This window comes from Cyprinus carpio, chromosome B9 (assembly GCF_018340385.1).
Source record: "Cyprinus carpio isolate SPL01 chromosome B9, ASM1834038v1, whole genome shotgun sequence".
NCBI classification, from domain to species: Eukaryota; Metazoa; Chordata; class Actinopteri; order Cypriniformes; family Cyprinidae; genus Cyprinus; species Cyprinus carpio.
The window spans coordinates 3,088,914-3,116,844 of record NC_056605.1 but is presented as its reverse complement, the minus strand read 5'-3'; the positions used below and the strand labels follow the sequence as shown (position 1 = coordinate 3,116,844).

General features: G+C 37.1%; 1 protein-coding gene across 3 annotated transcripts; it reads right to left on the bottom strand.

The window, feature by feature from the left end:
• Positions 1–347: 347 nt before the first annotated feature.
• On the bottom strand, positions 348–24,529 carry LOC109090549 (integrin alpha-6-like). 3 transcript variants are annotated; one of them, XM_042730633.1, is made up of 26 exons: positions 24,226–24,529; positions 13,387–13,514; positions 13,154–13,233; positions 12,786–13,047; positions 11,419–11,550; positions 11,119–11,332; positions 9,891–10,084; positions 9,709–9,803; positions 9,196–9,323; positions 9,017–9,106; positions 8,872–8,933; positions 8,351–8,520; positions 6,706–6,849; positions 6,448–6,563; positions 6,044–6,194; positions 5,681–5,764; positions 5,527–5,606; positions 5,358–5,435; positions 4,260–4,362; positions 3,995–4,171; positions 3,760–3,861; positions 3,550–3,660; positions 3,361–3,459; positions 3,122–3,247; positions 1,661–1,776; positions 1,245–1,378 (listed from the first exon to the last, which is right to left on the bottom strand). In XM_042730633.1, the coding sequence occupies exons 1-25, from the start codon at positions 24,405–24,407 to the stop codon at positions 1,675–1,677; spliced, it is 3,210 nt and encodes a 1,069-aa protein (XP_042586567.1). In that variant the 5' UTR covers positions 24,408–24,529; the 3' UTR covers positions 1,245–1,378; positions 1,661–1,674. The 3 variants fall into 3 exon arrangements, with proteins under 3 accessions (XP_042586565.1, XP_042586564.1, XP_042586567.1); XM_042730631.1 differs by lacking the exons at positions 1,661–1,776; positions 24,226–24,529 and adding an exon at positions 19,525–20,182 and having other exon boundaries at positions 348–1,378; XM_042730630.1 differs by lacking the exon at positions 1,661–1,776 and having other exon boundaries at positions 351–1,378.
• Positions 24,530–27,931: the final 3,402 nt, after the last annotated feature.

Sequence of the window (27,931 nt, the reverse complement as noted above, 5' to 3'; positions counted from 1 at the left end):
TTTGTAATAGTTAAGTCAAAAAATAAAGATGGCATCTGAAAGTTGCAGTCGGTGGTCAGTTTGTGAGTAAATGTATGTTTTTGATCAACGTTTTCCGATTTTTATGTCATTTCTAGTGAGAAATTAATATTGCAGTAATGAAATATCCACTTAGTTATCACCAAAGCTCTCTATATTTTGCTGTAGATCATTAAACCGTTACTCTGCCTCAGAAGCCTGTTTCATGAGGTGCCTTCGTGCAAAAACGCTGCCTGCAAAGTCATTGACTGATACGGCAGCGAGGCAGCAAGTCACCTGTCTAAGATTTCAGATGCAGCCCCTGATATGCCCAGTTAGCTTCTTTTTGTTACACAGGTAACAAAGTAGGCATAGTCAGGGGTCTCCAACCTTCCTCCTGGAAAGCCTGCAGATTTCAAACCACACTCGAACACACCTCAACCAGCTAATTAATGTGTTCAAGGCTGATAATTACAGGCAGGTGTGTTGGAACTGAAGTCTGCAGGAAAATAGCTTTCCGGGAGCAGGTTTGGAGACCCTGTGCATAAGAGAACTCGAAACAATCATGCTGATCCACATCGATGGATGGCAGAACTACTGGAGAACTGCAGAAAGCCCCTTTAATGCCAACAGGTGCCAACTAAGTAAAAAAAAAAATAGATTTTGTGAGCATTCTAGAGATGTGGGATGTTAAAAATACATCAAATTATGCAGATGTGTTGTCAAAGCGTTTTGGGTCAAACAACATTTTTCAGTAGTACCTCATTGACTCGTTTATTTTTTCTCTTCTGACACTCAATCTGACATTCAATCTAATTTACAGAATTAAAAAAAAAAAATACATGAAATTTTTTTTTGGCCAGTTCATGCACAGTAGGCATCTCAGTACAAAATTACAAGACAAAATAAATAAACTGCATTGTAAAATATTTACAAAAAATCAAATTAAAAAAATCAAAACAATTGGCATCTCATGCATCTTCCAAAAATATACCAACACTTTTTAAAGGGTGGCATTGCAAACAAAACAGAGATGTCCAGGAGTCAGTTTTACCCTCTAGTTACCAGAAACCTATGGATATGTAAAGGCATCTCCATTTCTCTCTATAACAGTGGGCTCACAGACTTGCAGAGGTGGACTTCCTCTGAAACTTTCACAACTAGAGATGCCTGATGGCAGCAAAGTGTCCACATGACAAAAAATGCAGAGACAGTCTCATGAGTAGCTCTCGTTCTCATTCCATGTGGTCATCCATTGCTTCTTCTCCAAGGGATCTAACATGTCCTCTCCATCTTTCAAGAGACGTGTCTCCTTACGAATCCTCACCGCGTGATATTTCGGAACGCTGTCCTCATATTTAGAGCGTTTGAAAAATCCACACTGATGGAGAAAGAACAGAAGCACGTTAAGCATCATTCCAAGACTCGATTTAAAAATAATTCTGCGTTCATGTGCTTTGGAGAACACGGAGATGGGACATGCTTGACAAAACGGGACATGAAGAAGCACACCCATCAAAAGAAAACCGAGCTTCACACAGAAAGAGCGAAGCACACTGTGCAGCATGTGTCTTTCCCTTCCTTTTGACAAAGCACAGGATGAGTAAGTGAGTTAGGCCACACGTCATGCAGACACCGATCTGCTGCAGCGATCGTGTTTTACCCTGGTAAGGAGAGCTAGGCCTCAGTGGACTGTTTGTCTGAGGGCTGAGCGTGAATCTCAGCTTTGTGAAAAGCAGCATCGTACTCGTCCTTCTGGGTCCGCTTGAAGAAACCACACTACAGAGGGGGCAAATTCAGGGGTCATTGCAAACATTTGTACTAAAGACTGGAATTCCACTAACACATCTTTACATTTGATTAATCTGCTGGTCACAATTAGTATTCGACAGTAAAAATGTGTGAATGTCAATGCATTAAAATATTAAACTCAGTGTCATCTGCACTCAAATGCCGCAGGTTAATTTTGCTGCACTTCTCATTTTTGCTTAATGTCTTTTAAATTGGGTGGGGATTTATGAAGTCTGTTCTTCTCTGAATGTGCACTTGTAGTGTACATCAAATCCTAAAAGTATACAGTATTAAAAAAAAAAAAACTGTACTTGCACTTAATATATAATTAATAAAGTAGGCTATACATAAAGAGAGCACACTTTTATGACTGTTTCTTATCACACTTAAGTAAACTTTTAAAAATGGCACTTTATAATAATGTCACATTAAACATTTTACTTTAAAATGTATTTTAAATCATATAATCTTTTGGTTTTGAGTGTACTTGAAGTACAATTGTTTTGATGCGTTGACTAACAAACTAAAGCATGTGTAAAGCACTTGATTATCATTTTAGCTGTGTTGTTTATCAGATATTACATTTAAAGTACTATTATTTATTTATATACATGCACGATTCAACTGCAATTTTAATTTACCATACATAATTGTTAGTTGATTTGGCAGTACACTTTAACGGACTCAAAGAAATTAGGATTTACATTTATGCATTTAGCAGACGCTTTTATCCAAAGTGACTTACAGTGCATTCAGGCTATACATTTTTTACCTAACATGTGTTAATCGAACCCAGAACCTTTTGGGCTGCTAAGGCAATGCTCTACCACTGAGCCACAGGAACAGAGAAGAAGCTCCAAAGTGGGCTCGTCTGGGATGGTGTGAAAGTACATAAAGACGTACTTAAGTGGGTCTGAAAACACTAAAGAGTAATTGCATTTAATATAAATTAATATAATGCATTTTCATTTAAATGCAATTAGCATGCACTATAGTTTGCACTTTGGGCAAGTATATATTTTTAAAGAATATTATTTCCTAAAAGTGTACATTTATAAATATTATTTTACTGAGTAAAAAGTATATTCATCATGGTATTTTTTGGTTTTTAAAAAACTGAAACTTTGTTTGATTTTTTTTGGTTTGTTTAATTAAATGACATTCAGAGAAGTCTCTAAATACTTTTTTTTTTTTTTAAGGAATTTTAAAAGTGTAAATCAGGATAAATAAAGAGAGAATATCAGAAGAGAAATTAGAATCGAAAAATCCAAATAGAAGCTTTTAACCATGCGGCTAATTTACTTTCTGTATGTGCATGTGAGTGTTTTATTACCTTCCAGAGTAACAGAACTAGAAGAGCCAGCATTAGAATTCCAGCTAAAACAGCCACCAGAATGATCCACCAGGGAACGCCTCCGAACGGAGTCACGGCCGTCTCCGGGAACACGGTCAGCCTCACCTGCCCATCACATCTACAGTAAGTCTAGCTGTTTCGACGACTCACACAATATTTCATCTACAACTAGTGTCACAGATTTAACCGTGTTACGCTTGAATAGGAAACTGTGTTACCTGGGTCTCTGGTTTTTTAAGGACAATGTTCTTGGCAGAAGCATCCAGACTTATGGAGGCTTTCACTATTATATCGAGGTAACTGTAGGACACATAATCCTGTTTTAGAGAGGAAACAAAACAGAATGCTTTAACAACCCGAGACATTCTTTCAAAGGATCAAAAAAGCACATTTTGTATTGTCTTTACTTCAAGGAAAGTGGAATTCCACAGGCGGGATTTCAGAATGATGACCGCAGTGCTGTCCAAGCCCTGTAGGGGGCATTTGATCTCCACACATCTAGCATCTCCACTGCAAGACTACGAGGACAAAACGTTCATTTCAAGACATGTTTTTGGTGCCATAGCACTGGTAAAAATGAAACTTCACCACAAATATAAAAAACTCCGCCTCATTACCAGAATCTTGTGCTTGCGTTTGTCAGGGATGAGGGATGTTTTACTGCCTTCAGATGGTTTCCGCTCCTCCAGCTCACGCTTTCTCCTGGTTGATGTTGAGTCCTATAAGTATGACAGATGTGTTTACTATTTGTCCATTCTTGCAAAAGTTTTCCCGATCTAGCATAGTATTTTGACCAGTTTAAAACATTGAAAAACAGCATTCATTCAGAAGTAAACTAAGAGGATTTGGTACCTCGCTCAGTCTGAGAGGGTTTATCTCTCTCTCAGGAGAACAGGTGACTAACTGCAGGTCCCTGGTGTTGATCTTCATCAGATACAGCAGCCATTTCCCCACAGAGCTTTCTTTAGGCCACTGGATGTTCAGAGATGCAGTTCCGAAAGACTTCAGAGGCTTTCCCAAATTAATCACCTGCAAAAAATCAAATCTTACGCTTAAAACACAGCTTTTCGAGTGATACATAAAAAGGTAGATTCTTTAAAATGTATTTTGCATTTACTCTGAATTCATATTCGACCAAGCTGCCGACTTCTTCCTCTGTCTTCATAGCGCTCATGCCTCTGACTTCACCTCCAAAATAGACCTGAGACGGCTTGGCAACCCTGATAAACAGCAAGAAAACAAAGCACAAGTCAGTGTATATAGATCATTGTAAAGAAGAAGTGCACTTAAGTGTAGATTGAATGTGCACTTGTAGAGATGATATAAAAGATTGCATTTAAAATCTTAAAACTATATATTAAAACCGGTACTTGAGAGTACACTTTTAATATATATACAAACACTTTTAATATATGCACATCATAATAATATCAAATTAAAAGTGTTACTATAAAATACATTTTAATAGGATTTTGTTTTAAAGTATGCTAGTTGATTATAATTTTAACTTTAGTGTGTTATTTAATATGTTAATAAATTTGAAATATACTAAATTTCAACTTTAATTACAAATACATTTAAAAACGTGACATACTGCTTTAATTTAAAATGACCATAAATGCTTGTCAGTACATTCAGCACTGCACATTAACTATATTTCAAATACAATACAACCAAATATGAAGTTATGTTGTGGGTCAAAAGCACTCTAAAATTCAGCTAATTGAATATAATATATATATTCATTTAATTGCAATCATCATGTTTCCAAAAACATTCAATTCACACTTAAGTATATTCTTTTAAGGTATTTTTTTCAGCCACAAGTATGCTAAAGTGTACTTCTTTTTCACAAGGCGAGTCGTTCTGGTACGTATGTGGTGGCAGAGATACAGTACATTAGTAGTTATTAACAGTTGCTTTAAACCTAAGGTTAAGTGCTTTACTCAACAGCAGCATATTGAGTTCAAGATTTCTACAACTTCATGGTAAACCCCGCTTGAGTCTTCGCTTTAGAAGCTTTGACACTTAAACATAAGAGTCCACCAACCCTACTGAAGCATTTACTGCGCAATAACTGAATATAACAGCGTAGCTTGCATAATGTTACTGTAATAAGTAATGAAAGTCAGAAAATGCCTGCGTTTTCTCTCCTAGACACCAATGGTTTTCAAAGGAGAGCACATGCATGCTTAAATAAAGTTATAATACTTACCCTTGCACAGAAAGAAGTAGTTCAATCACCACTTTGGCTTTGGCCTTCACTTTGCCCAGGCCTTCCTGTAAACTTGTTCTGTATGAGAACAGAAATATCATTACACGTTCATTGTAAAAGTATATCAAACGTGTTTAAATCAACAGTGATTCTGATATTTCAGACATACGTTTCCAGCTGAAGGTCGATCTCAACCTCTTTGGTGTCGAGTGATATCTTGCCAGTGCTCAAAATGATGTAGAATGTTACCTACAAAAAAAACTTTTTTATTAAAATGAAAATTCATGAAAAGAGTAATATTGCATCTTTGAAGTACGACTGACCTCTGAGTCCCGTTTAAAAGGGTTTCCCAGCTCGCAGTCTGCCTGGGAGCCATTCTGATTGGCAGCGCAGATCACATGTTTATCCTACAGGACGACCGGGGTTCGGTTACACAACATCACAGCACAGATAATAGTTGTATTTAAGGCTTTACAGTTTGCCATTTTCTCATTGTGAGGACTTCACTGTAAAGTATGGGTCATGGATAACTGATTGAAGTAACAAAAGAAAACATTTTATCAACTGAATCCCTTACTCAACCGACTGACTCAAAAAAACAGAAACAGCAATATTTGGTGAAATAATAATAATGAGTGATCAAATGAAACGGAGAAGAATTAGACCCAAACTTGTGATCCACTTACAGTAGATCTGAATCCTGAATATGAGAGGGATTCATCAAAATGCCCAACCAATTTGGCTTCATGAGCATCATCTCCATTCCTGTTCCTGACTGTGACCTCCAGAGCGATGTCCTTCTGATCACTCAGAGAAATCACCGGCACACCTTTCTCCCTGAGAGATCGGTTTGAAAAAAAAAAAAGCACCAACAAATTTAAACATGCAATCTATCATCCAAAAGAGTATCAGGGCATATAAAGATTTTTATTGAGTGTTTAATAGTAGTAATATACACAAGATCAGCAGCTATACATGTTATTAATGCATCATTTTTCACTTGCGATCAGCTCATATATTTTAGCTGTTAGCAGCAGGTGTAAACAGAGCTAACTGAGCTTCTAGTGTGTGATGTATTGCAGATACACACAGCGGTAGAGGAGGAAACACATCTTGTTTGGACTCTCTGTAGCAGAACCTGTACTGCAGGTGTAGGTTACTCTGACAGATGTTGTCTGTGCCACACCCCTCCTTCAGGAAGTTCACCTAAGCCAGGAAAGATGGCAAATCAAAGCCTAAGTCTATGTTTGTTACAATCTGAATCTAAAGATTAAAGTAGAGCTTAAGATGTATTGACCGTTCATAAGATTTCCTACATAACGTGCAGTGAGTTATGTTAAAAGCATACCTCAGTGATGGTCTTGTTGGGCACAGTGGAGTCCAGTATTGGAGTTAGTTGCGGCAGAGAGCTCTGCCGTTTGCCTCTCTTAGCGCTCTGAATGGCCACCGACACCTCGATAGGAATCGCTCTGAGCTTATCCCTGATGCCTTCCTGAAATCCAGCACAAGGCAGATCCCACTCAGTCAGCATGCATTAAATACAGAGGTTAAACACAGGCTGTTGGAATGCCATCAGAATTCCACGGTTCCTAATTCCAAAATGAGAATCGTAGGAATAGTGCACCCAGAAATAAAAATCTCACGAATGCACTGGATGATACAACTGTAGATGTATGATTCTTCTTGTAAACAAAAACGGATTAACTGATAAAGTCATAAAGTGACTAAGTTAACAGTTTTCCATGTTGGTCCTTTCCTCACCAATAGCCATGTTTTTTTGTAAGTGCATGCTATAGTTCTTATTGTGAACAACTAATCCATGCACATTTCATTTTTTATTTTTTTTATTTTTTGGACATCATCATGTTTAATCAAAATGTCATAACTCAATCTTCTAGTAAAATTCACAGACTTTTCTCTGGTAACATACAGGGCCATTCAAAAGTTATTTAATGTTTAATGTTTTTTAAAGAAGTTTCTTCTGCTCATCAAGGCTGCATTTATTTGATCAAAATAATTGTGAAACTAACATTTTTCTATTTAAATATACTTTAGAATATAATTTATTCCTGCGATGCAAAGCTGAATTGTTCGGCATCGTTGCTTCAGTCTTGAGTGTCACATGATCCTTCAGAAGTCATTCAGATATGATGATTTATATTCAGTGTTGGAAACAGTTGTGCTGCTTAATATTTTTTGGACCTACTATACTTTTTTCAGGATTCTTCGAATAAAAAAGTAAAAAAAATGTGTTTATTCAAAATAGAAATTTTGTGTTACAATATACACTACTATTCAAAAGTCAGTTTTTTTTTTCTTTTTTTAAGAAATTAATATTTTTATTCAGCAAGGATGTGTTAAATGGATAAAAAGTGATTGTAAGGACTTATATTGTTAGAAAAGATTTCTATTTTGAATACATGCTGTTCTTTCTAAATTTTTATTCATCAAAGAATTAAAAAATAATAATAATAACAATCATAGGTTCCAAAAAATATTAAGCAGCACAACTGTTTCAACACTGATAATAATAAATCTGCATATTAGAATGATTTTTGAAGGATCATGTGACATTTTATACTGGAATAATGATGCTGAAAATTCAGCACTGCGTCACAGAATGAAATTATATTTAAAAGTATGGCCTATTAAAATAGGAAATCAATATTAAAAATTTCAATAATATTTCACAATATTACTGTTTTTTTTCCTGTATTTTTTTATCAAATAAATGCAGCCTTGATGAGCAGAAGAAACTCCATTAAAAAACATAAAATCTTACTGATCCCAAACGTTTGAACAGCACTGTGTGCATCAATATTTGATTGCCACGCCCACATCTCACAAGCCAATCAACAACAGATTCATCGAGCCAAGTTCCCGCCCTGCATGTTTTCTTTTCGATAATCAATCACAATCAGGTGTGCATCACAATATGGAAGAAAAGATCAGTCGCTACTTCTGTTTCATCACAACTTTAAAGCTTTATTTACTTGTAATCTGAGTTTGGTCTTGTAACAGGCTTTCTTGTTCTGTCCTCGTAGCTCCAGAGAGCCGGTCGACTGGAAGTCCTGATCCATCGCGCTCTTCTCCAGAAACACAACCCTGGATGGAAGACCCAGCTTCCTGCGGTACCACTCTGCCTCAAGTGTACAGGAGACGGCTGGCAAACAAACACGTTTCAATATGTGAGCTTCAGACCTCAGAGCAAAGAAATGCTCTTATTTACTTCTGTGAACATCAAGCATGTAGTATCTTGTCTTCTGTGAGCATTAATAACACAGAATACATTTGGACTACATCTTAAGTACTGTTCACATTAAGAACAATAACTATAAAGATAACAATAATAGCATCCACACCAATGGATGACAGCATTCTGTTTATTATAAGCTTATGCTGCAATTATGTCGCCTCAATCTCTTTAAAGTTGGGCTTTCAGACTAAAAAAAAAACAAAACAATTATAATAGATAACAACTGTTTTTTCAATATAAGAGCATTAACAGACTTACTGAGTTTAGGGTTGTAGGTGGAGGGCTTTGCTTTATATGAGAAACACGCTTCCACAGTCAAGCTAAAAAGGATGCAACATTAAACACCCATAAACATTAGAGTTCAAAATATCAAGCGTATTTATAAGTGATGTTAGTATCTCACCAGACGCTGTTGCCACATGTTTTCTTCACCAGGTCAATCTCCTTTGGTGTCACCTTGATGTCTTTCTTGATGCTGATAACAGTTTTGGACCTGCACACGAGAGGGTTGTTATATCATGCTATAGCATCTCAAAACACCGCCAGGTAATGACTTTGACATGAGAAGAGAGCTACCAGCACCTGTATATGAAAACTGTGTCAGAGAGCGAGCCCACGGCGAGATCAGGGTACGAGTTCTGATCCAGGTCCATGTTTCCAGCCAGAGAATAGCCAAACATCTTAATGTTGTGCTGTTTACCCTCCAGAATCTACAAGATCATGTAAAGGAAGGGCTGTATTAATTGTTTAACAGCAAACACTGACACAAAAAAGATATATATCTATATATATATTCACAACAGAAAGAGTACAAAGTGAAATCAGACAAAAGCAAAGTCGAATCAAAACCAAATTAGATATACAATGAAATATCTAATGCATAAAACCAAGTAAGTATCTATTTTTTTCGCCAGTGTTTCATGCTGAAAATGGAAAACCTTTTAAACCGGATAACATTGGAAAAGGAGTCTCATAGTGCCATTTATTCCTTTTAGTTCCACCAATATTTGATCTATGTAATTTCTCACTGATATGCTGCATTATAACTGTAGACAGAAGAGCAAACAGAGAGACAGACAGTGGAGAGTGTCTAACCTGAGCTGGTGTGGTATTGATGCCGTCAGCAGATCCGTGGTAGATGTACACGCTACCAAACCCTGAGTCTGCGTATGGAGCACCTACTGCAATATCTGGGATACAAGCAGGAAGAATATTAAACAGTCTGAAAGAAGTCATTATTTTGCATCCAAAACCAAAAGCCGACTTCTGCATTCAACCTTCAAAAGAATCCAGATTGATGTCTCCAATGTTCTCCACAGCCAGTCCAAACATGGAGTGTTTCGTTCCATTCAGGCGAGTGGGAGCGACGTCCTTCCACCTTCCAGCCTTATTGATGTAAACAAACACGGCTCCACCCACTTCCTCATCTCTCTGGAAGAACTGAGGGGCACCAACCACAACGTCCTGCCAGCTGGAGAGACAATCATCACATTCACAATCCAGCCACTCGTTTCCAAGAGTTCCTTTATTTGCTACAGATCTTGTGTCACCAGCGTTGGGAAGGTTACTTTGGAAATGTAATAGGCTACAGATTACAAGTTACCCTATCTAAAATGTAATAATTAGAGTAACTATTTCAATTACTTTATTAATGTAACTGATTACATTTGATTATGTTTTGATTACTTTTCAAAATTTCTAAACTGTTAATTATTTTCATTATGTAAACCAGGCAGCGCTAACCTTCAGCACTGATTACTATCACTTTCACAATCCTTTATCCCTTGAATTAAGATTAATATAATTTAATTTTAAAGCACAGCCACTGCAAAATCAGACTCACTTAAAAAACATTCTGAGGTTATATAATGATTTAAAACCATAACAAGCAATAGTTTAGTAGCTATGATACTGTTTTTGAAATCAAATCTGTGCATAGCTATGACAGGAAACACTGCCATCTAACAACGTCTTGGGAAGAAAAAAAAAAGTTAATCTTATAAAAAAAAAAAGTATATACATAAACTCAAATAGGAAATAAGACAGTTATCGAATAAGCATGTATCCTAATAAACTCCTGAAACATTGATGTCTCATATATTAAAGCAGTCACTGCAATTTATGAAAGAACTCAATTAAGTCTGTATGTGTTAAATCAGATGCAACCCCCTTTGTAATCATTTACATTTTCACAAGTAATTGTAATTTAATTAAACATTTTTTCTCAGTAACTTTAACTGATTACAATTACACTCATACACTTTATTTTAAGGTGTCCTTGCTACAGTGTAATTATATATTTAAGTACCGAGTAATATTAATTAACTATATGTACTTACTATATGGTTAGGATTACTTGCAGCATGTAATTATGCATAATTAATTGTTATTATAATAGTAAGTGCATGTCATATGTGTAACAAGGACATCTTAAAATAAATTGTTATCTTATTTTGTATTTAAATGGTGTAATCTAGTTTCATCCCAACACTGTGTGTCACCCACCCATCTCCATTCAGGTCCACCACAGCGACATCATATCCAAAGGAGGATGCGAGTCCCGGTCCTTCCAGAACGTGTTCAGGTGTGAGCGTGGTGGACACTTCTCCCCCCGTCCGCAGAAACACCACTGCACCGCTGTGATTGGCTCTCGGCGCTCCTGACACTATGACGAGTCTGCCTTTCTCTGTGATGCTGTGGCCGGAATCTAGAGAGAATCCTGTGCGTGCGCGAGAGTCGGTGTCACAATGCAAGCGCCGACCACAGCACACACAACACACAGACATACATGGTTCTCACACTCACCCAAGTAACTGTTGGCTGGTACAGGCACTAGATTTGGATCCAGGCGGTTTTCATCCCCGACCTCATAAGGGCCGTCATCAAACAAGCCCATTTCCAGAAGAGTGTTGTTCTTCTGCTCCACACGCACTATACCTAGACAACAGAAGTGATGGGGTGAGCGCCAAACAACTAGATTATGCTGGTACAGGAAAACATGATCGAGTAATGGTAATATGAGCAAAAAAGAAGTGTGGTCAGTTGTTTTGAATGTGCACTTGTAGTGTACTTCAAACCTTTAAAGTATAGAGTATAATTTTAAAATTGCATTTTTGGAAGATATTAATTAAATAAAAGGCCACTAAAGAGAGCACACTTTCATGACTGCTGCTTAACACACTTAAGTTCACTTTTGAAAAGTGTCAAATTAAAAGTTTTACTTTAAAGTACACAAAGTTATACCAAAATGCATGTTGCGTTCTTGATTGTAAAAGCTTTATCATGAGAAATGTTTAATTATGAATATGTTTAAAAAATATGACATACAATTTTCAGTAGAAATTAAGTAAATTTTTGTTTACCACAAATGCTTGTCAGTACATTCAGCAGTACACTTTAAACACATTTCAAAGATAATAGAAGTAATTATGAAATTACATATAAAGATGAGCATAAGTCATACTTTAGTGTGTCAAAGAGCATTCTAAATTAAATATAAATTTAATTTCATTGCAATTAACACTCATTTAAGTGTCTGAAAACATTACATCCAATTTTCACTTAAGTATATTCGTTCATAGTATATTTATTTTAAGTGTATGATTTCTGTAAAATTATGCTTTAAAAACTTTTTCCACAAGGGAATGCATTTGTGTGAATTAATAATATAGTGAATAAGAGATGTTGCAGTGCTCCTTCTCACCAGTGGGGGTCACCTTACATATAAAACATGCAAGTAAAAACACTGGCTATTTTTTATGGATTAGTCCATCTTAATGAATAAATGATAGCAGTATGAGGTAAGACCTTGCCAAAGGTCAAAACAGTGACCTGTGAGTCACTTCTGCTCTGGTCTCAGCCTCAGAGGACACACCCAGACCAGTCCATCTCACGCATATTCTGCTTCATTTGATGAGTTTTCTGTTAAATAGCCTGTACCTTTTAACTTTCTGATGGACAGAAATTGTGATTATAAAGTCAAAGTGTATTTTGTGCTAAATTTTAGAGTTTCAGAATGAACCAGTCTGGTCACATGACATAACTTTTGATCTTCTGCACCTCACGCTTACCACAGAATCATATCCAATAAGTGTGTATGTGTCTCTCTCTCTCTCTCTCTCTCTGTGTGTGTGTGGGTGTGTGTCTTATTTTCACATCAAAAGTTGTTCTACCTTTCCAGTTGTATGCCCCTGGTGCTCCAAAGATGACATAATGGTAGTCTTTAGTGAAGGTGGCAGCCAAGCCCTGCTGACAGGCCCCGAATCTCTCATGACCCCTGGTGCGACCGTCGCAGAATTTCCAGTTCCCTCCATCCTCGTCTGACTGGCTGTCGATGCTCAGGTCCTGGCTGAGCATGTAGCAGCGTCCCGTGATGTCACGCGCCTCTTGGGGGGTGTTGGGGAACAACAGGCGCTGGTAGCGATGGGCACATGTCTGAGACACAAAGAAAGAAGCTAGTTCTGTGCTGCTGATATTGACATTGTGTGATAAATAATACAGTAAATCAGTTAATGGTAACTACTGTATGTTCTTGACGTACCACAATCTTGCCTCCAGGTCCTTGACTCTGAACAGTTACACCCATCCACTGGTTCTCCTTATTCTCCACACGAGCATCAACTGTGAGAGTCACCATGAACAGAAACCATGTCACGATTAAGCATCGAAAGCAATGAAACAACAAAACAGCAGTCAGTAGATATCTACCGTACATGCCTGAATTAATATACTGTCAAATCTTTAAATCTGTGAGACTGCTGTTTTTCTGCGTACCATCATTGTCAAAGTCCACTCGAGTGCAGTCATTGGGATGGGTGGTGATGTCACAGCTGTACAGCCCACCCGTGATGTTTGCTCCCTGATTGGATAAAGCCCTGGCTTTGGGAGCACCGATCAACAATCTGTGTGAAGAAATGAGTAAAAAATAAATTAATCACTTTTTTTTCTTTAGTAACTTCCAAAAATTGACAATTTTTAACCAGCAATGCATGCATCCTCTGTTGAAAAAGGCAATCCCAGAATTCACTGTGACAAGCTCAGTAAAAAAATATAGACAACACCCATAAAAATGTTCCATATTAATAAAGGAGACTATTATGTTGATGCTTTACATATTCTAATATCACAAATAATCCGCTGCCAGTTACTATCTGGTTGACCCTCCATCATGATGGAGGTATTGCACTTTGTCACAATAATCATGTAGTGGAAATCTGATATTGTAATAGCCCAACTAATCTATGAGCATTGAACCGCAGTCACACTAAACTTGGAGTACACAAAATTTCTACAGATACTGATAGATAATGATAATGTCATACTCTGAGGCATGTTTTTAAAAACATAATGCGTAGAAAACATAAAAATATGCAATCTAACTCAACTTTACTGCAAAGCTGCAATCCTGCAGATTTAAAGTTTGCATTGTTTTAGTTTAGCTAAGAAGTCATCTACCGTTTTTCTTCTTTTGGTCAGACGTCTTCACGCGATACATACACTCACCTAAAGGATTATTAGGAACACCTGTTCAATTTCTCATTAATGCAATTATCTAATCAACCAATCACATGGCAGTTGCTTTAATGCATTTAGGGGTGTGGTCCTGGTCAAGACAATCTCCTGAACTCCAAACTGAATGTCAGAATGGGAAAGAAAGGTGATTTAAGCAATTTTGAGCGTGGCATCGTTGTTGGTGCCAGACGGGGCGGTCTGAGTATTTCACAATCTGCTCAGTTACTGGGATTTTCACGCACAACCATTTCTAGGGTTTACAAAGAATGGTGTGAAAAGGGAAAAACATCCAGTATGCGGCAGTCCTGTGGGCGAAAATGCCTTGTTGATGTTAGTGGTCAGAGGAGAATGGGCCGACTGATTCAAGCTGATAGAAGAGCAACTTTGACTGAAATAACCACTCGTTACAACCGAGGTATGCAACAAAGCATTTGTGAAGCCACAACACGCACAACCTTGAGGCGGATGGGCTACAACAGCAGAAGACCCCACCGGGTACCACTCATCTCCACTACAAATAGGAAAAAGAGGCTACAATTTGCACAAGCCATGACCACCATGTACCCATCCTCTGATGGCTACTTCCAGCAGGATAATGCACCATGTCACAAAGCTCAGATCATCTCAGACTGGATTCTTGAACATGACAATGAGTTCACTTTACTCAAATGGCCTCCACAGTCACCAGATCTCAATCCAGTAGAGCATCTTTGGGATGTGGTGGAACGGGAGCTTCGTGCCCTGGATGTGCATCCCACAAATCTCCATCAACTGCAAGATGCTATCCTATCAATATATGCCAACATTTCTAAAGAATGCTTTCAGCACCTTGTTGAATCAATGCCACGTAGAATTAAGGCAGTTCTGAAGGCGAAAGGGGGTCAAACACAGCATTAGTATGGTGTTCCTAAAAATCCTTAAGTATATATTATAAGCAGAACATGTTCACCAAACTTTAACTTAAAAAAAATGCAGTGAAATTCACGTGAGCTTGTGCTTCCGGTCTCCAGCATTTGCATGAATGGAAGTCAATGGAAAAGTGTAGTATGACCACCTGCTTTAATTGAGTCTCTTGCACATCACAAGCACTGTTTGTTAGTATAGTGCCTAGTAATTATGACGTAATTATCAGTCCTTCATAAATGAGACTGGTGCTTGATGAAGAGGAACTGACAGATTATTTCATCAGCGGGTGTCTTCCTGTTTCCAACACCCATCAGCCAGCTGCAGCAAATCAATTATTTACATACACACTGCTGTCATCACACCAGAACGGAAGACACACATAGGTGTAGATTTGGGGAGAAACCCTAATCATGTGTCTTTTTTGAATCAATGTTGAAAAGAATTTAATAGGAGATGCTGATCAATGAAGCAATGACCACTACAAGGTTTCTGAGATCTCATGAGTCACACGAGTGATGCTGCATTTTTAATGACAGCTTATCAAAGCATAAATAGAGCTTGTGCAGTCCAAAGAGAAGAAAAAAACTGGATATGCATGAAATCAATAACTGGCTTGTGAGACAAAAATCTGCATTGTCTCACACTACATGAAGACTTAGGACCATATAGCCATCTGCTGCGTAACCAATCCCTTTTTCCACAATTCATTCCAGACACACCTTTCCTGAGAGAAGGAAAATTCTTTCACTGCTTTCTTCCACAACTATAGTGTTTTTTTTTATTTATTTACTAGACATAACTCAGCACTGAGGCACACAGTGGCAGTTTGCTTCACTTCACACACAGCGGTGCAGAACAGCTGGCTCAGCAACTGTTATTCTGATGAAATGTTTCCAGAACATTCGTCTTATTTGACAGCCCTTATGAATCAACTATTCTGGGCACTTCAGTGAATAGAACAAAAAATACATGAAAAACTTGGCTCTGTCAGACTCACAGTCAACACAGGGAACATATTGTTAGACTAACCAAGAAAAAAAAATGTGGGCATCAGTTTTTTTCCAGGCAGGAATCATTTCTGCAAAATGGTATTGCTGCCTCTTGCTTGTTTAGTGACACATTCAAAGTGAAATGTCCAGTGAATACCATTTTATCACATTGGTTGCTGTTTGTATCTTGGTGTTATCATCAATTATCAAAAGAGTCACCGTTATCGGTTTCGAGGTAGTCATGTACTAGCAATTCATGTTAAACTAATACTGTTTGTGTACCTTAACAATTAATTTCCAAAAGCATAAATGTAAAGTATCATCTGAAAAGTAATTACTATACTCACAGTTTGGGAAAATGTTAAAAATATTTGTTAAATAGTTTTATTTACCATATGTTCTCATATTTATTTTTATTTTTGTACTGTTTTTGTAAAATCATAATTTTGTTGTAATACTGCTTTGATCTGTTTGCTATTTGCAATAGTTATTTACTATTTTTCATGGTTTGAATTTTGGTGAGGGCCAGTTTAATCCTAAAACATCATTATAATTATTCATTACAATATTAGTATATAGTATATTAAAAAAGAAAATACATATAATGTCGCTGCTTTTTTTTTTTTTTACGTTGTAGATAATCTGTGAGATTTCAATGATACTTCGACCGCTGAAATAGGAAATGTTCCCGTTTTTCATTTCAGAAATCTTGTCACTTAATGTATTTATTTCATGCACTTAACGCATTAGTTCACAAATCCTGCACTACAAAAAGGGTTTTGAGATAATAACATTGTATTGTGCCAGAAACTGCTACAAATAATTATTGTTAGTATTATTATTTGTGTGAAAAGGAATAAAAGATTTGATGTGTTTTACTGCCACTAGTGTTCATTTAAACTGGAAACTGCAGTGATTTGTATGTACAGGTACATTTTTTGGAATTTTGCAAAAAAATTAACTAGAGGTACATTTTCTGATAAGGCTATGCTGCATAAATGAACATAAAACATTAAATAAATGAATTATTTTGTTAGCTTAGGCCCATGTAGAGCTTACTTGCTAGACTTACTATGATAAACATTACAGCAAATGGAGTCCTTTCCCACGAAGATGGGGCAGGTGGATGTTTGGAAAGCCCCAGGACCACAGCACCTCTCGATCATGGTTGGGAAATTCAACACATATCTGATAGACCACACTAGGAATGGCATGCCAGCGCTGGAGGTTCAGTACTCAACACTCTGCTCTCTCGATGGGAAACAGGCCAGTCGTTATGGTGTTGAGAGGTTTTCATCAGCATTTCATCTGTGCACCCAGTGCCCCTTAATCGACTTTCCATGGTGAGTCTATTCAGATCAGCATGTAGGAGACCACCAGTGGCTTATATACTGGGACACTCCACCATACAGACGAATGAAATGTTTCCGTGTAATCACAGGATAATAGGAATTGTCACTCATATTTTTCTATTATGAATGTCCATTACCACCCATGAGAATTAAGATGAAAAACTTGAGATCAAAACCTAAGTTTACCACAATAAAACTGTGCTTTTACCCCCCATCAGTGTTGGGAGTAACACATTACAAATAACACGAGTTACCTAATCAGATTACTTTTTCAAGTTACTAGTGATGTAACAAATTACTTTTTAATTTACAAGGAAGCATCTTACCTTTTCAAATAAAAGTATCCCTTGTCCCCTCTACAATAAACATTTGAATTTACATTTCCTTCAGCCTGTTGCTTATTAATTTTAGTTTTGGTGTTAAAAGCCTTTTTACATTTGCCAAAATGCCAAAGTAATGTGAAAGTAATGTAACATATTACTTTGTAACTAAGTAACATAATTAGTTACTTTTAAAGGGAATGCAATATTTTAATGCATTACTTTTAAAAGTAACTTTCTCCAACATACCCATCATCGCGTAAAAATGAAATGACTGAAAAAAATGGCACAAGTGACACACTTAAGTCCTTCATTCATGAGCATCCATGAAAATGATGCAGGTTGTCCTATACACTATTTTAGCTTTAAAATGCGTGTTTGTCAATTATGGTTTTACAGGAGTAAAAAAAAAAAAAAAAAACCAAGTGAACATAAAACAATAAATAACTAGTTATTCTGGAAATTTATTTCCGGAAACTGTCTCTTAGTCTTCAAAATCACAGAAAGGGTTGAGGAGACTGGCTTTGGGTGATTATTGGACTGAACGACTAATGACTGAGACAAATCATTAAAGATGAATGTGGAGAATGTGACCAGTCAACCTGACACTCCCTGTTTCCAACCAACATAAGGAAGGACAAAAGATCTCATCAGAGAAATGATGGGAAAACAGCATTTCACTTAAAAAGCCACAGAATATTGCCCTGTCTTATTTTCAGGCATGAAAGGCAATTCATTGTTCTGTGACACATTTGAGTTTGATTAGTCTAAGCATGTCATTGTTGACAGTAAGAGGGTTTATTTAATCAGAGTCACCAAGTTTATAGTCTAAATGAGCAAAATTCCCTTACAAACAATGACTTCTCGATAGCTTTGTTTGAATGTCCAAAATGCATATCTATGATTATCTCTACTCCATCATCTAAACAGGTGTATTTGTACAGAAAACATACATACTCATTTCAAATCTGTGTTTTAAATTCAAGCAGTTGTTAAACTAGGCAATAACATAATCTACAAAACATAAGCACTCTTCTTTCTTCATATTTTATTTTATAAGTTCTTTATTGTTTGTTTTATTTTCAGTAGATGTAATTTGACTTAACTTCTGTCTTTGTGTGAGTTAACATATGTAGACAAACTGCAGCAGTTATAATTAACAAGAGTAAACTGACAGTGGTCCGTGTTTTATTCTTGATACCCACAGCTGGCTGCAGCTGGTTGCAATCTGTCGCTCACACACTCTACAGTTGCTTCACCTCTGCGGGAAAACTTTTTTGTCACTAAACTTGCTTGCACTCCAGTGTAAGGATGAAGAGTTTGACCAAAGTCTTTTATAGCAAGCACGGTATGAACAATTATATATCACAGTAATATGATATACAAATTGCAATCCTTTCCAATATATATATATATATATACAGTCAAACCTAAATTTATTCAGACATTGTCATAACTCAGAGTTAAACTGTGTCAGAACAAATTCATCTTGATAAGGTCAGATAACTCAGATAGAAAGGTTTGTTATGAATTCGGTCGAAAGCTGACAGCTTTTAAATTTAAGTACACAATTATAATTCCAATTTGGGTCAATCAATTATCAAGCAATGCTCAATTTTGTTCTATCTGTGGTGAAAAAAGTTTGCATTAGCAATAAAAGAAAAAAAAAACACTTAAGCTGTTCAGTTTTGACATCAGTGTAAAAACAGATTGAAATGATTCAACTGGAAACTGAGGCTATTGCTGTAGAATCTCTTCCAGCTGTCACATTTCTACAGTCTCACTGTAAATATATTCTTCCCACACACCCTCATCCAGTGATTCAGCTAATACCTGTTTCAGATTGCTGCTTCATCACCGAAGGGGAGAAATGCCCAGACTCAGCTGTCTCTGCTCATCACTTTAGTCATGCAGACCTTTCCATCTTTCCATTAGAAAATATACCACATCCATAACCTTTCACTAATTCTCAAAGTGTTACACACAGTCCAAAAGCATCCGTGCCAAAGCTGCAGCAGCTGCCGTGTGTCCCAAACACTGCTCAAAGAGAGCTCACAATCACGAGCTGCGCAACTGTTTTACAAATTTGTCTTTTTCAAAATGATCCAGCAGTGCAATCGCTGCAGTTGTCTGAGATGATCTACACTGACTTCTTGTGTTGGGTTTTGCGCTGTAGTGTAATGTGTGTGCTGGGTTGTGATGGGTGTGGTTAGTTAAACTGGATTGTCTTGTGAGATGTTACATGTGTGTTGGGCTGTTTGCATTCAGGTTTGGGGTTTGATGTATTTGTTTTAGGTAGGGATGGGTCTCTATTAAAGGATGCTAAAGGATGACAAGTGTGACAATGCAATTGTGGATCCAAATTTGGGCTTTATTGTAGACAGGCAGGGTGCAGTATCGGTAAGCAGTATTATCCAGGCGAAGACAAAAGAGTAATCTGTAAACAGGCAAGGGTCAGGACAGGCAGCAAAACAATCATAAAAACCAGGTTAACAGTCCAAGACAAAAAAATAAAATAAACAAACAAACAAACAAAAGACCACGAAGGCAATGCAAGGTACCAGCAGCAGAAAAACACACAAACTAGAAAACTTTACAGGCTAACAATAGACAAACAAACAATACTCAGCAATGAGTGTGCGAAAGTGTCCGACTTAAATAGTCCTCCTGATTGGAAACAGGTGTGGGTAGTCAGTTCCTAGGCAGGGGTTATGGGAAATGGAGTCCCTAATGAGTGTCAAAGGAAAAGGATGGAGCGCCCTCTAGAGGAGCTCACGGGCACTACAGCTGGAGATCATTACAACTATACTCAATTAATTGGCTAGGCAACAATTAACTAGTTGAGTTAGGACTGTGCAATAAATCGTAGAGAAAAAAAAATGAAATCATGACATGGCTCAGTGCGATTACAATATCACAAAGAGTGTGATTTAATTAAATAAATATATGCACTGGGTGTTTCAGAGTGAAGCACTGTGTTCTTTCATTGTACAGCCCTACAAATTTAATCACAATTAGATTTTTTCCTTAATCATGTCTCCCTTAATTGAAAAGTGAAATCATTTGCCTCCATTATATACTATATATAACCTAGACCCAAATTTGTTCAACAAAGAATTAAAACATTTATCCTTTGCTTTAGTCTGCCAGTAGGAAACCTCAGTTTACATTTTCAAATCCAATCATCAATTTTGCTATTAATTGTAATAATCTAGTGTGATTTTTATATGCAATCGACACCAGATGGTATGGTCCACACAGAAATATGATCTCATGATCATCAAGTCCATTTGGGATTACATGAAGACACAGAAAAATGAGGGTGACAGATGAAACATTTCTCAAATGGTAACATCTCTCAAGATACTTGGTGAAATTTACCTTAAAATATTTTCATATGCTATTTTTGAATGCATGATATTTAATGCAATATCACGACTGTGGTATCTTGTCTGATCTATCTTGCACATGTTTGTGGTTGATGAGACACATATGATGTGTGATCTAAGACCAGTGTAAAAATCTAATTGAAGTGTTTTGTAAGTCAAAATTCCAACATTTTTACAAGTTCCGTCTGAATTTGTTTTTCTTAATTTTATATGTACAGTACATTTTCCCATTCTTGCATGGACTGCATAGAAGCACTTGTCTTTTATTGAGAGACTAATTAGCATCCCATCATTTTAAGCTACATATGTGTTTGCATTATGCAAAAATCACCTATTTTAAAGTCATAGCCTCGTTGAACCAGCTTCAGTTTAAGCCCAAAATTTTCATTTTGGTGCAACCACAAATAAAAAACAAACTCTTTTTTTTTTTTTTTTTTTATCTGTAGAGTAGTGTAAACCATGAAACAGTTGTGTACTGTTGCAAAAATAAAAATCACTAAAATCTCTTGGGCTACAAATCTACACACACCTGAGGAGACCAACACATTCACGCAACTAGGAGCCATCATTCTCACAAAAAGAAAAGAAAAGGAAGAAAAGGGGCCTCTAGCGATCTATCTCTCAAGTTACATGAGCACAGATGGCCTGGTGTACATATTCCCTGATTTCCCCTGCTCCAGTGTAAACAAATGCCAACCTGGTCATCCACCGCTCTGGATACTCACAGCATCAGAAATGTTTTTTTTTTTCTTTTTGTTCATTAGTTTTGTTTTCGGAAATTGGCTTCCTTCTAATATATTATAAGAGTAGATGAGCACTGGCCGTTTTCACACCACAGGAAGCTGCATGAATGACAGGAAGGAAGACCTTTTGTGTGGCACTAAATAGAAGCTACTAAAAGCATCTTCTAGGAGTTGCAGAGATACAATTACTTAAACAAGTTTGCTTTTAATCTGCATTTTTTTTCTTCACACTTAGGATAACAACTATGAAAAGCCGATATTCACAGTCATCATTGTGTCGAAATCATTTTGTTATTAAAGAAGTGTAACTTCTAAGGCAGATCTCAATGTGAAAACTGCTTCAGCACTGACTAAGGGAAATGCAGTCATGCAGCACAAATGGGCTTTCAACACCCAGAGCCCACTGCGCTCGTACCACCAGACTTGAGCTCTGTTCACACACATGAGAATGCTGCACAGAACGAGGCACAGCGCAAACTGTTGTACATTGTAACTGAAGCAGTAAGACTGTCTGAAACATTTCTCCTTCTCATTTGCTTTCCTTTCTAGACTCCTCTATGTACCTAACCTTAACCCCACAGAACTGATCCTCTTTCGGGGTAAACAAAGAAAATCCCGGCAAACTGCTGTAGAATCCCAAGCAGCCGACATGTTGATCAAAACACTAAACAATGGTTCTTTTAAGAGCTCAGATCACTAAAAAGTTCTTTGAGGAACCCACAATTTTTCTCATTGGATATGGTTTAGACAAAACAGCACCAACTGCAAATTTACTTATTACAGTCTCATTACACTCAAAGTCTCACATGGGTATTAAGGTGTAGTGATTTGAGAGGAACAATGCATGAAATGTATCAGATACTGCTTTCACCCTGTAAACGACCTGCATGTGAACCATTGAGCTGCTAGCAAACACCCAAAGACTGCAAACACCCCAGCAGATACTGATTCACATTCAACCAACTCCACAAGAATCAACAAAATCCACACGAGTTGGGAATACATATGAAAAGGCCTAGACATACACATCAATAGGAAGGCAAACAGACAGAAAGTACAACACAATTTCACCACACAATATATAAACAAAACACTTTCACCACACAAAACAAAACAAAAACCACACCATTTCACACAACACAACAAACAAAATCACACTCACAAATGAACAAACAGACACATGCAGAAATGCTTGAGTGACCCCCCTCACATTCGGACTCTAAGTAAATCATTCAGCCTTTTCGTTTACTTGCAACTCTCAAATCTTTTCAGCCATGCAGAGAAATGGTCTCTGCAAGTAGTATAAATGAGATGCAAATTCATATAAAGTATAGCCACCAAGTTGCCAATATGCAAAATAGCTACAAACTGAGTGTTGACTTGTCTTTATATCTCAAACTTGTTCAAAAAGGAGCTCTGAGTTATTCTTTTAGTGCCCCATCATGACAGATGTTTTACAGCCTTAGACCATAGCATCCAAACCTTAACTGAACCAGGAGAAGAGATCTGAGAGAAAGGTTTAAAGTACTGAACTGAAAACCAAATGACCAACCTGACTATTAAAAAAAAAAAAAAAAGGTTAAAAGACAAGCTGCTATGCATAATAAATCAATATTATAAACGACTTCCAGCAGATACACTCTTAAAAATAATGATTCTTTATTGGAATCAATGATTCCATGTGGAACCTTTAGCATCCATGAACTCTTTCCATTCCACAAAAGGTTCTTAAGAATAAAAAAATAAAATAAAATAAAATAAATAGTTCTGTTAAGGATTGATCTTAAAAGGAACCCAAATTGGTTCTTCTATGGCACCACTGGATGTGGTTTAGACAAAACAACACCAACTGCAATTTTCAAAATAGGTGTTTTGGAACTTTTTACAACTTTTTAAATCTCTAAATAATCATATAATCAACTCAAAAGCCATATTCAGCCAAAAAAAAGAAAAACAAGTATAATGTAGATTTGTTGCTTAATCTAAAATGCTGGAAATAACCCCTGAAGATCTTTTGCTTTGAGATCAGACTTTGTGATATTGCTCTTTGAATTCTTTCAGTGTGAAAAGCCATTGTCCACTGGTGACTTGTCGCATCACGTTGGGGATTGTTAAGTTGTCTTTAAGTAAGCAGCAGCATGCCTTCCCCCACATGCCGACTGATGCACTCATCACCATTCCGACTACAATCACTAACATAAGAGTTTAATTCTTTACGAACTGTTAGACTACTAAACGCGTCGTTTCTTGTTCCTATAGAGGAGACAGAAGGTGCACAGGTGCAGGATGAACAGAAGATGAAGGGGGTCTGGAGCGCCTAAAGCGCGCGCGTCTGATCAGACTCCCGATCCGTCAATTATCTCGATTAACAGCGACGATATACAACATCCGATTCTACTCACATTCTTTTATCATACGGCTGGAGCTGCCGGTGCAAGGCGAGAGAGAATCCGAAGAGGCTGCCCGGTTGACCGTTCTTCCTCAGGACGTTTTGCGCGTCCAGGTTAAATGCACTTGTAGAAGTCCATAAGAGCAATGAAAAAATGCACAGGTTCAGAGAGAACCCCTCGTCAAAGAGCCCCATTGCCTGTAATTAATGTGGTTGTATGAATATAGCCCTTGTTTTGGGGTAGTTCCCGCTGCACTGAGAGGACAGAAGCTGTAATCCGCACTGCACTGCGCTCAATGAGAGAGAGCGAGAGAGAGAGAGAGAGAGAGAGAGAGAGAGAGAGAGAGAGAGAGAGAGAGAGAGACCCGTCGCCCCTCCTCTCTCTCTCTTGTCCCCTCAGCGCCCTACGTCACTACTGAGAGATGGACGAGTCTCACCCGGTCTCACCCCATCTGTGATTTATGTTAACTGTGTCCTCAAGGTGCTTGGATTTAGTGTCAATATAATATTCATAAGTGAAATGTGTGCACTTACACATTCTGGGACTACAACACATCTTCCTCAATGTGCAGTTCTCTCAAGCCCAAACTGAAGCAGCATCTCTAATTGATAGTCAAAGCAGCATTACATCACTAAAGCTTAAAGCTGGAGGAAGACTGAAAAGGCTTATTGGGACGGGGCCTTTTTGCCATCATGCCACGAAAGTGTGGACTTGGAAGAGGACTAGGAGGCCTAAAGCTACTATTTGGGACAGGGCCAGTTTATTAATATTGCATACAGCAAAATCATCAGTATCGTGTTTTCATGACTTGAATCTGTAAAATCTGCACTTCTGAATCAGACAAAGTTTAAGATTTTGATTGGTCTTAAAACAAAATAAAAGAAGATTATAACTGAATTCTAAAATAATGAAAAACTTAAAAAGATTTATAGGTAGGCATTACTGTGCATAGGCTACGTTACACAACCATCGTTCTTTAATCTGTTAAGTAAGATCTGTTTGAGTCATTTCTCTGATGGAAATAAAGCAATGCCACAACCTTAAAATGTAATCAACTAAAACCGATGAATCCGTTTACTGTGAAACTACATGGTGTGCATGCGTCGACAGACTGATGAGAGCATCCTCGGTGTGTTGCGTTGAGCTGTTCACTGCAGCAGACTGTTAGTGTACTGCATCTGAATGATGTTTAGATTTAAGGAAACAGCGTTCACTGATGTGTGCTTGCGTCAGGCTGAAAGAAGCATTGATCACGTGCTGTCCAAATGGACGGTCAGTCGATGAGGTGTGATCCTGATAAACCAGCGCACACAGCTGATGGTCAAGAACTGTGACATTAGAGACATACACTGGACAGTTCAAAAATACATGTTTTTTTCTTTTTTTCTTATTTATTTTTTTTGTTAAAGGAATGCAAAATGCAACTTTAATAACCTATATCCAATTGCAATAAAATTGGATAAATAATTAACATTATAATTAATACTTAACAAATGTTTTTTTTTTTTTTTTTTTTTTTTTTACATTAAATAAACAAAATAATAAATAAAATTAAATTGACCAGTTACATTAAATTGAACAAAATGACAGTAAAAAAAATTAAAATAAAAAAATCTATTTCAAATAAATGCTTTTTATTACATATAGGCACTCTGTACTTTTTATCTAAAATCATAAATCATAGGCAGACCATTATGGATGCAGCATGTAATTGAAAAAAAAAAGCCATTTAATCCGCCAAATTTGCTTTATATCTGTAAACATATTGGCAGGGAGTACATACTAAATTAATTATTGTTTCGATGTATTTGCTTGTCCACCACTAAAATCCCATTAGTCTGTGATGCTGCACTTAACCTGTGCAGATTAGAATATTTTTTATTTGGAAATACTCTTCCTGGAAATGAAACAATATGAGATCTCTCTCTCTCTCTCTCTCTCTCACACACACACACACACACACACACACACACACACACACACACACACACACACACACACACACACACACACACACACACACACAGATACCGAATGCAGTCATCAGTTCTCATCTGGGCTGGTGCATAAAGTGCATCATCATCATGATTTTACCACAAAGGGTATTACAGTAAATGGTCTCTTTCAGGAAATTAATAACCGTCATCCATGACAGAACACAATGGCTTCACCTCTGCTGATCAATATCTTAGGATCCTCCTGCGGTTAAGGCATGTGGTTTGCTGGATGATGGAAGAGTTGAAGTGTTGTCTGTGTGATCTTCTTTGCATTCACCCTTACACTGGCAATCTCTGAGGTGCAGGAATATCGAATGCAAATATCAGAATCATTTATTAGCCATTAGTAAGATAATGATCAAAGTCAAAACCGTCACTACAGAAAGGTTGTGAATTATGATCTGTTCTGTTAAGGGTGGAAGGATTTCTCATCCTTCCTGTTCTCAGATCATGACATTTTTGTGCCTTGGCACGACCTTAAAGTGGAAAAACAATTCGCTGCCAGCCCGTATCTGTCTGAAACACACTGCTTTAAGGAATGCCAAATGATCTAATGCCTCATGAACCTCACAGCAGAAAAAGAGAAAGTCATGCAGATGAAAGTCATAGCAGAGTCATCTGAGTCTTGAGCGGCAGGGCGACTCATCAGCTCACACTCTGGTCTGAGAGCTCAGGAAGCAGGAAGAATGTGAATGGCACTGTTGTGTGAGCACCGCTGATTCACTGCATGGCCACTTACAGTCTCTCAACATGACAAAAGACTGGACACCACCAGTGTGACCTCTGCAGGGAGTCTGACCCTGCCAGTAGATGTGGCGGGATCATCAATGCATTGTCCAGCAAACGCGGTGCATTCACAACAGATCACATGTGGAAACTGCTCAAGAATATCATAAATGGACTGATAATCACAAGGTTTGTTTTCTATATGTCTTTCTTGATAGTATCAAATAATGCTTGATGCTCAAGAACTGTTGGTAGGCCTACATGTGAACACAAAATCTCCATAATCATTAATTACGTCTTTCAAAAGAGGATTAGACATTATTTATGATGATCTACATTAACTAAACCTTCAACTTTAACTTGGAGGTCATTATCAAAGACACATAACAGTTGGTTTGTTAACCAATGCCTTGTGAGGCCATTGGGGACACAGTCATAAATCTTGTGTGATTGCTTAAAATAGAAATATGAAGTTTAATGTCAAACAGTTTAATGATAAACACCCTAGTAAAAAAGTAATATATTTAAAAGACATATATTTCATACTACAGTTTTTTTTTCAACTGCTTATACACAAAATCTTTATTTGTCACAAAATTTCTGAAACTTAAACACTCAAAACAAATCTCGGCCTTTGACTCAGTTTTCAGTTTCATAAAACGCTTGCTAAACACAACACACAGTTCTTTATGCAATACACGAAAATCTAACAGGAATTAATATTATGGCAAAGGTGTTTGCAAATGTTTGCTTTGAATGTTTTGAATGCAGAACATAATTTAGCAATATATGCAATTCATTTTTCAAATTCTTCTATTCAATTCTAAAATTTTTAAATAAAGATTAAAAATAAAGAGGAAAAGTTTTGAAAATGTGTGTAAAAACAACTGTAATTATAGCACAAATTTTATAGTACGTTTACTGACATATAACTTGAGACCTACTGATGTAAAAACATATAATTAAACTTTATTTGGTGCACTACTTGTGCACAA

Excerpts from the sequence above, each read along its gene's own strand:
- LOC109090549 (XM_042730630.1), bottom strand. The coding sequence starts at position 24,407 with ATGGGGCTCTTTGACGAGGGGTTCTCTCTGAACCTGTGCATTTTTTCA. Across the intron at positions 13,234-13,386 it reads AGTGGACTTTGACAATGATG|TTGATGCTCGTGTGGAGAAT; the intron begins GTACGCAGAAAA and ends TGACTCTCACAG. Across the intron at positions 6,850-8,350 it reads AGACCAAACTCAGATTACAA|GAAGGCATCAGGGATAAGCT; the intron begins GTAAATAAAGCT and ends GCTGGATTTCAG.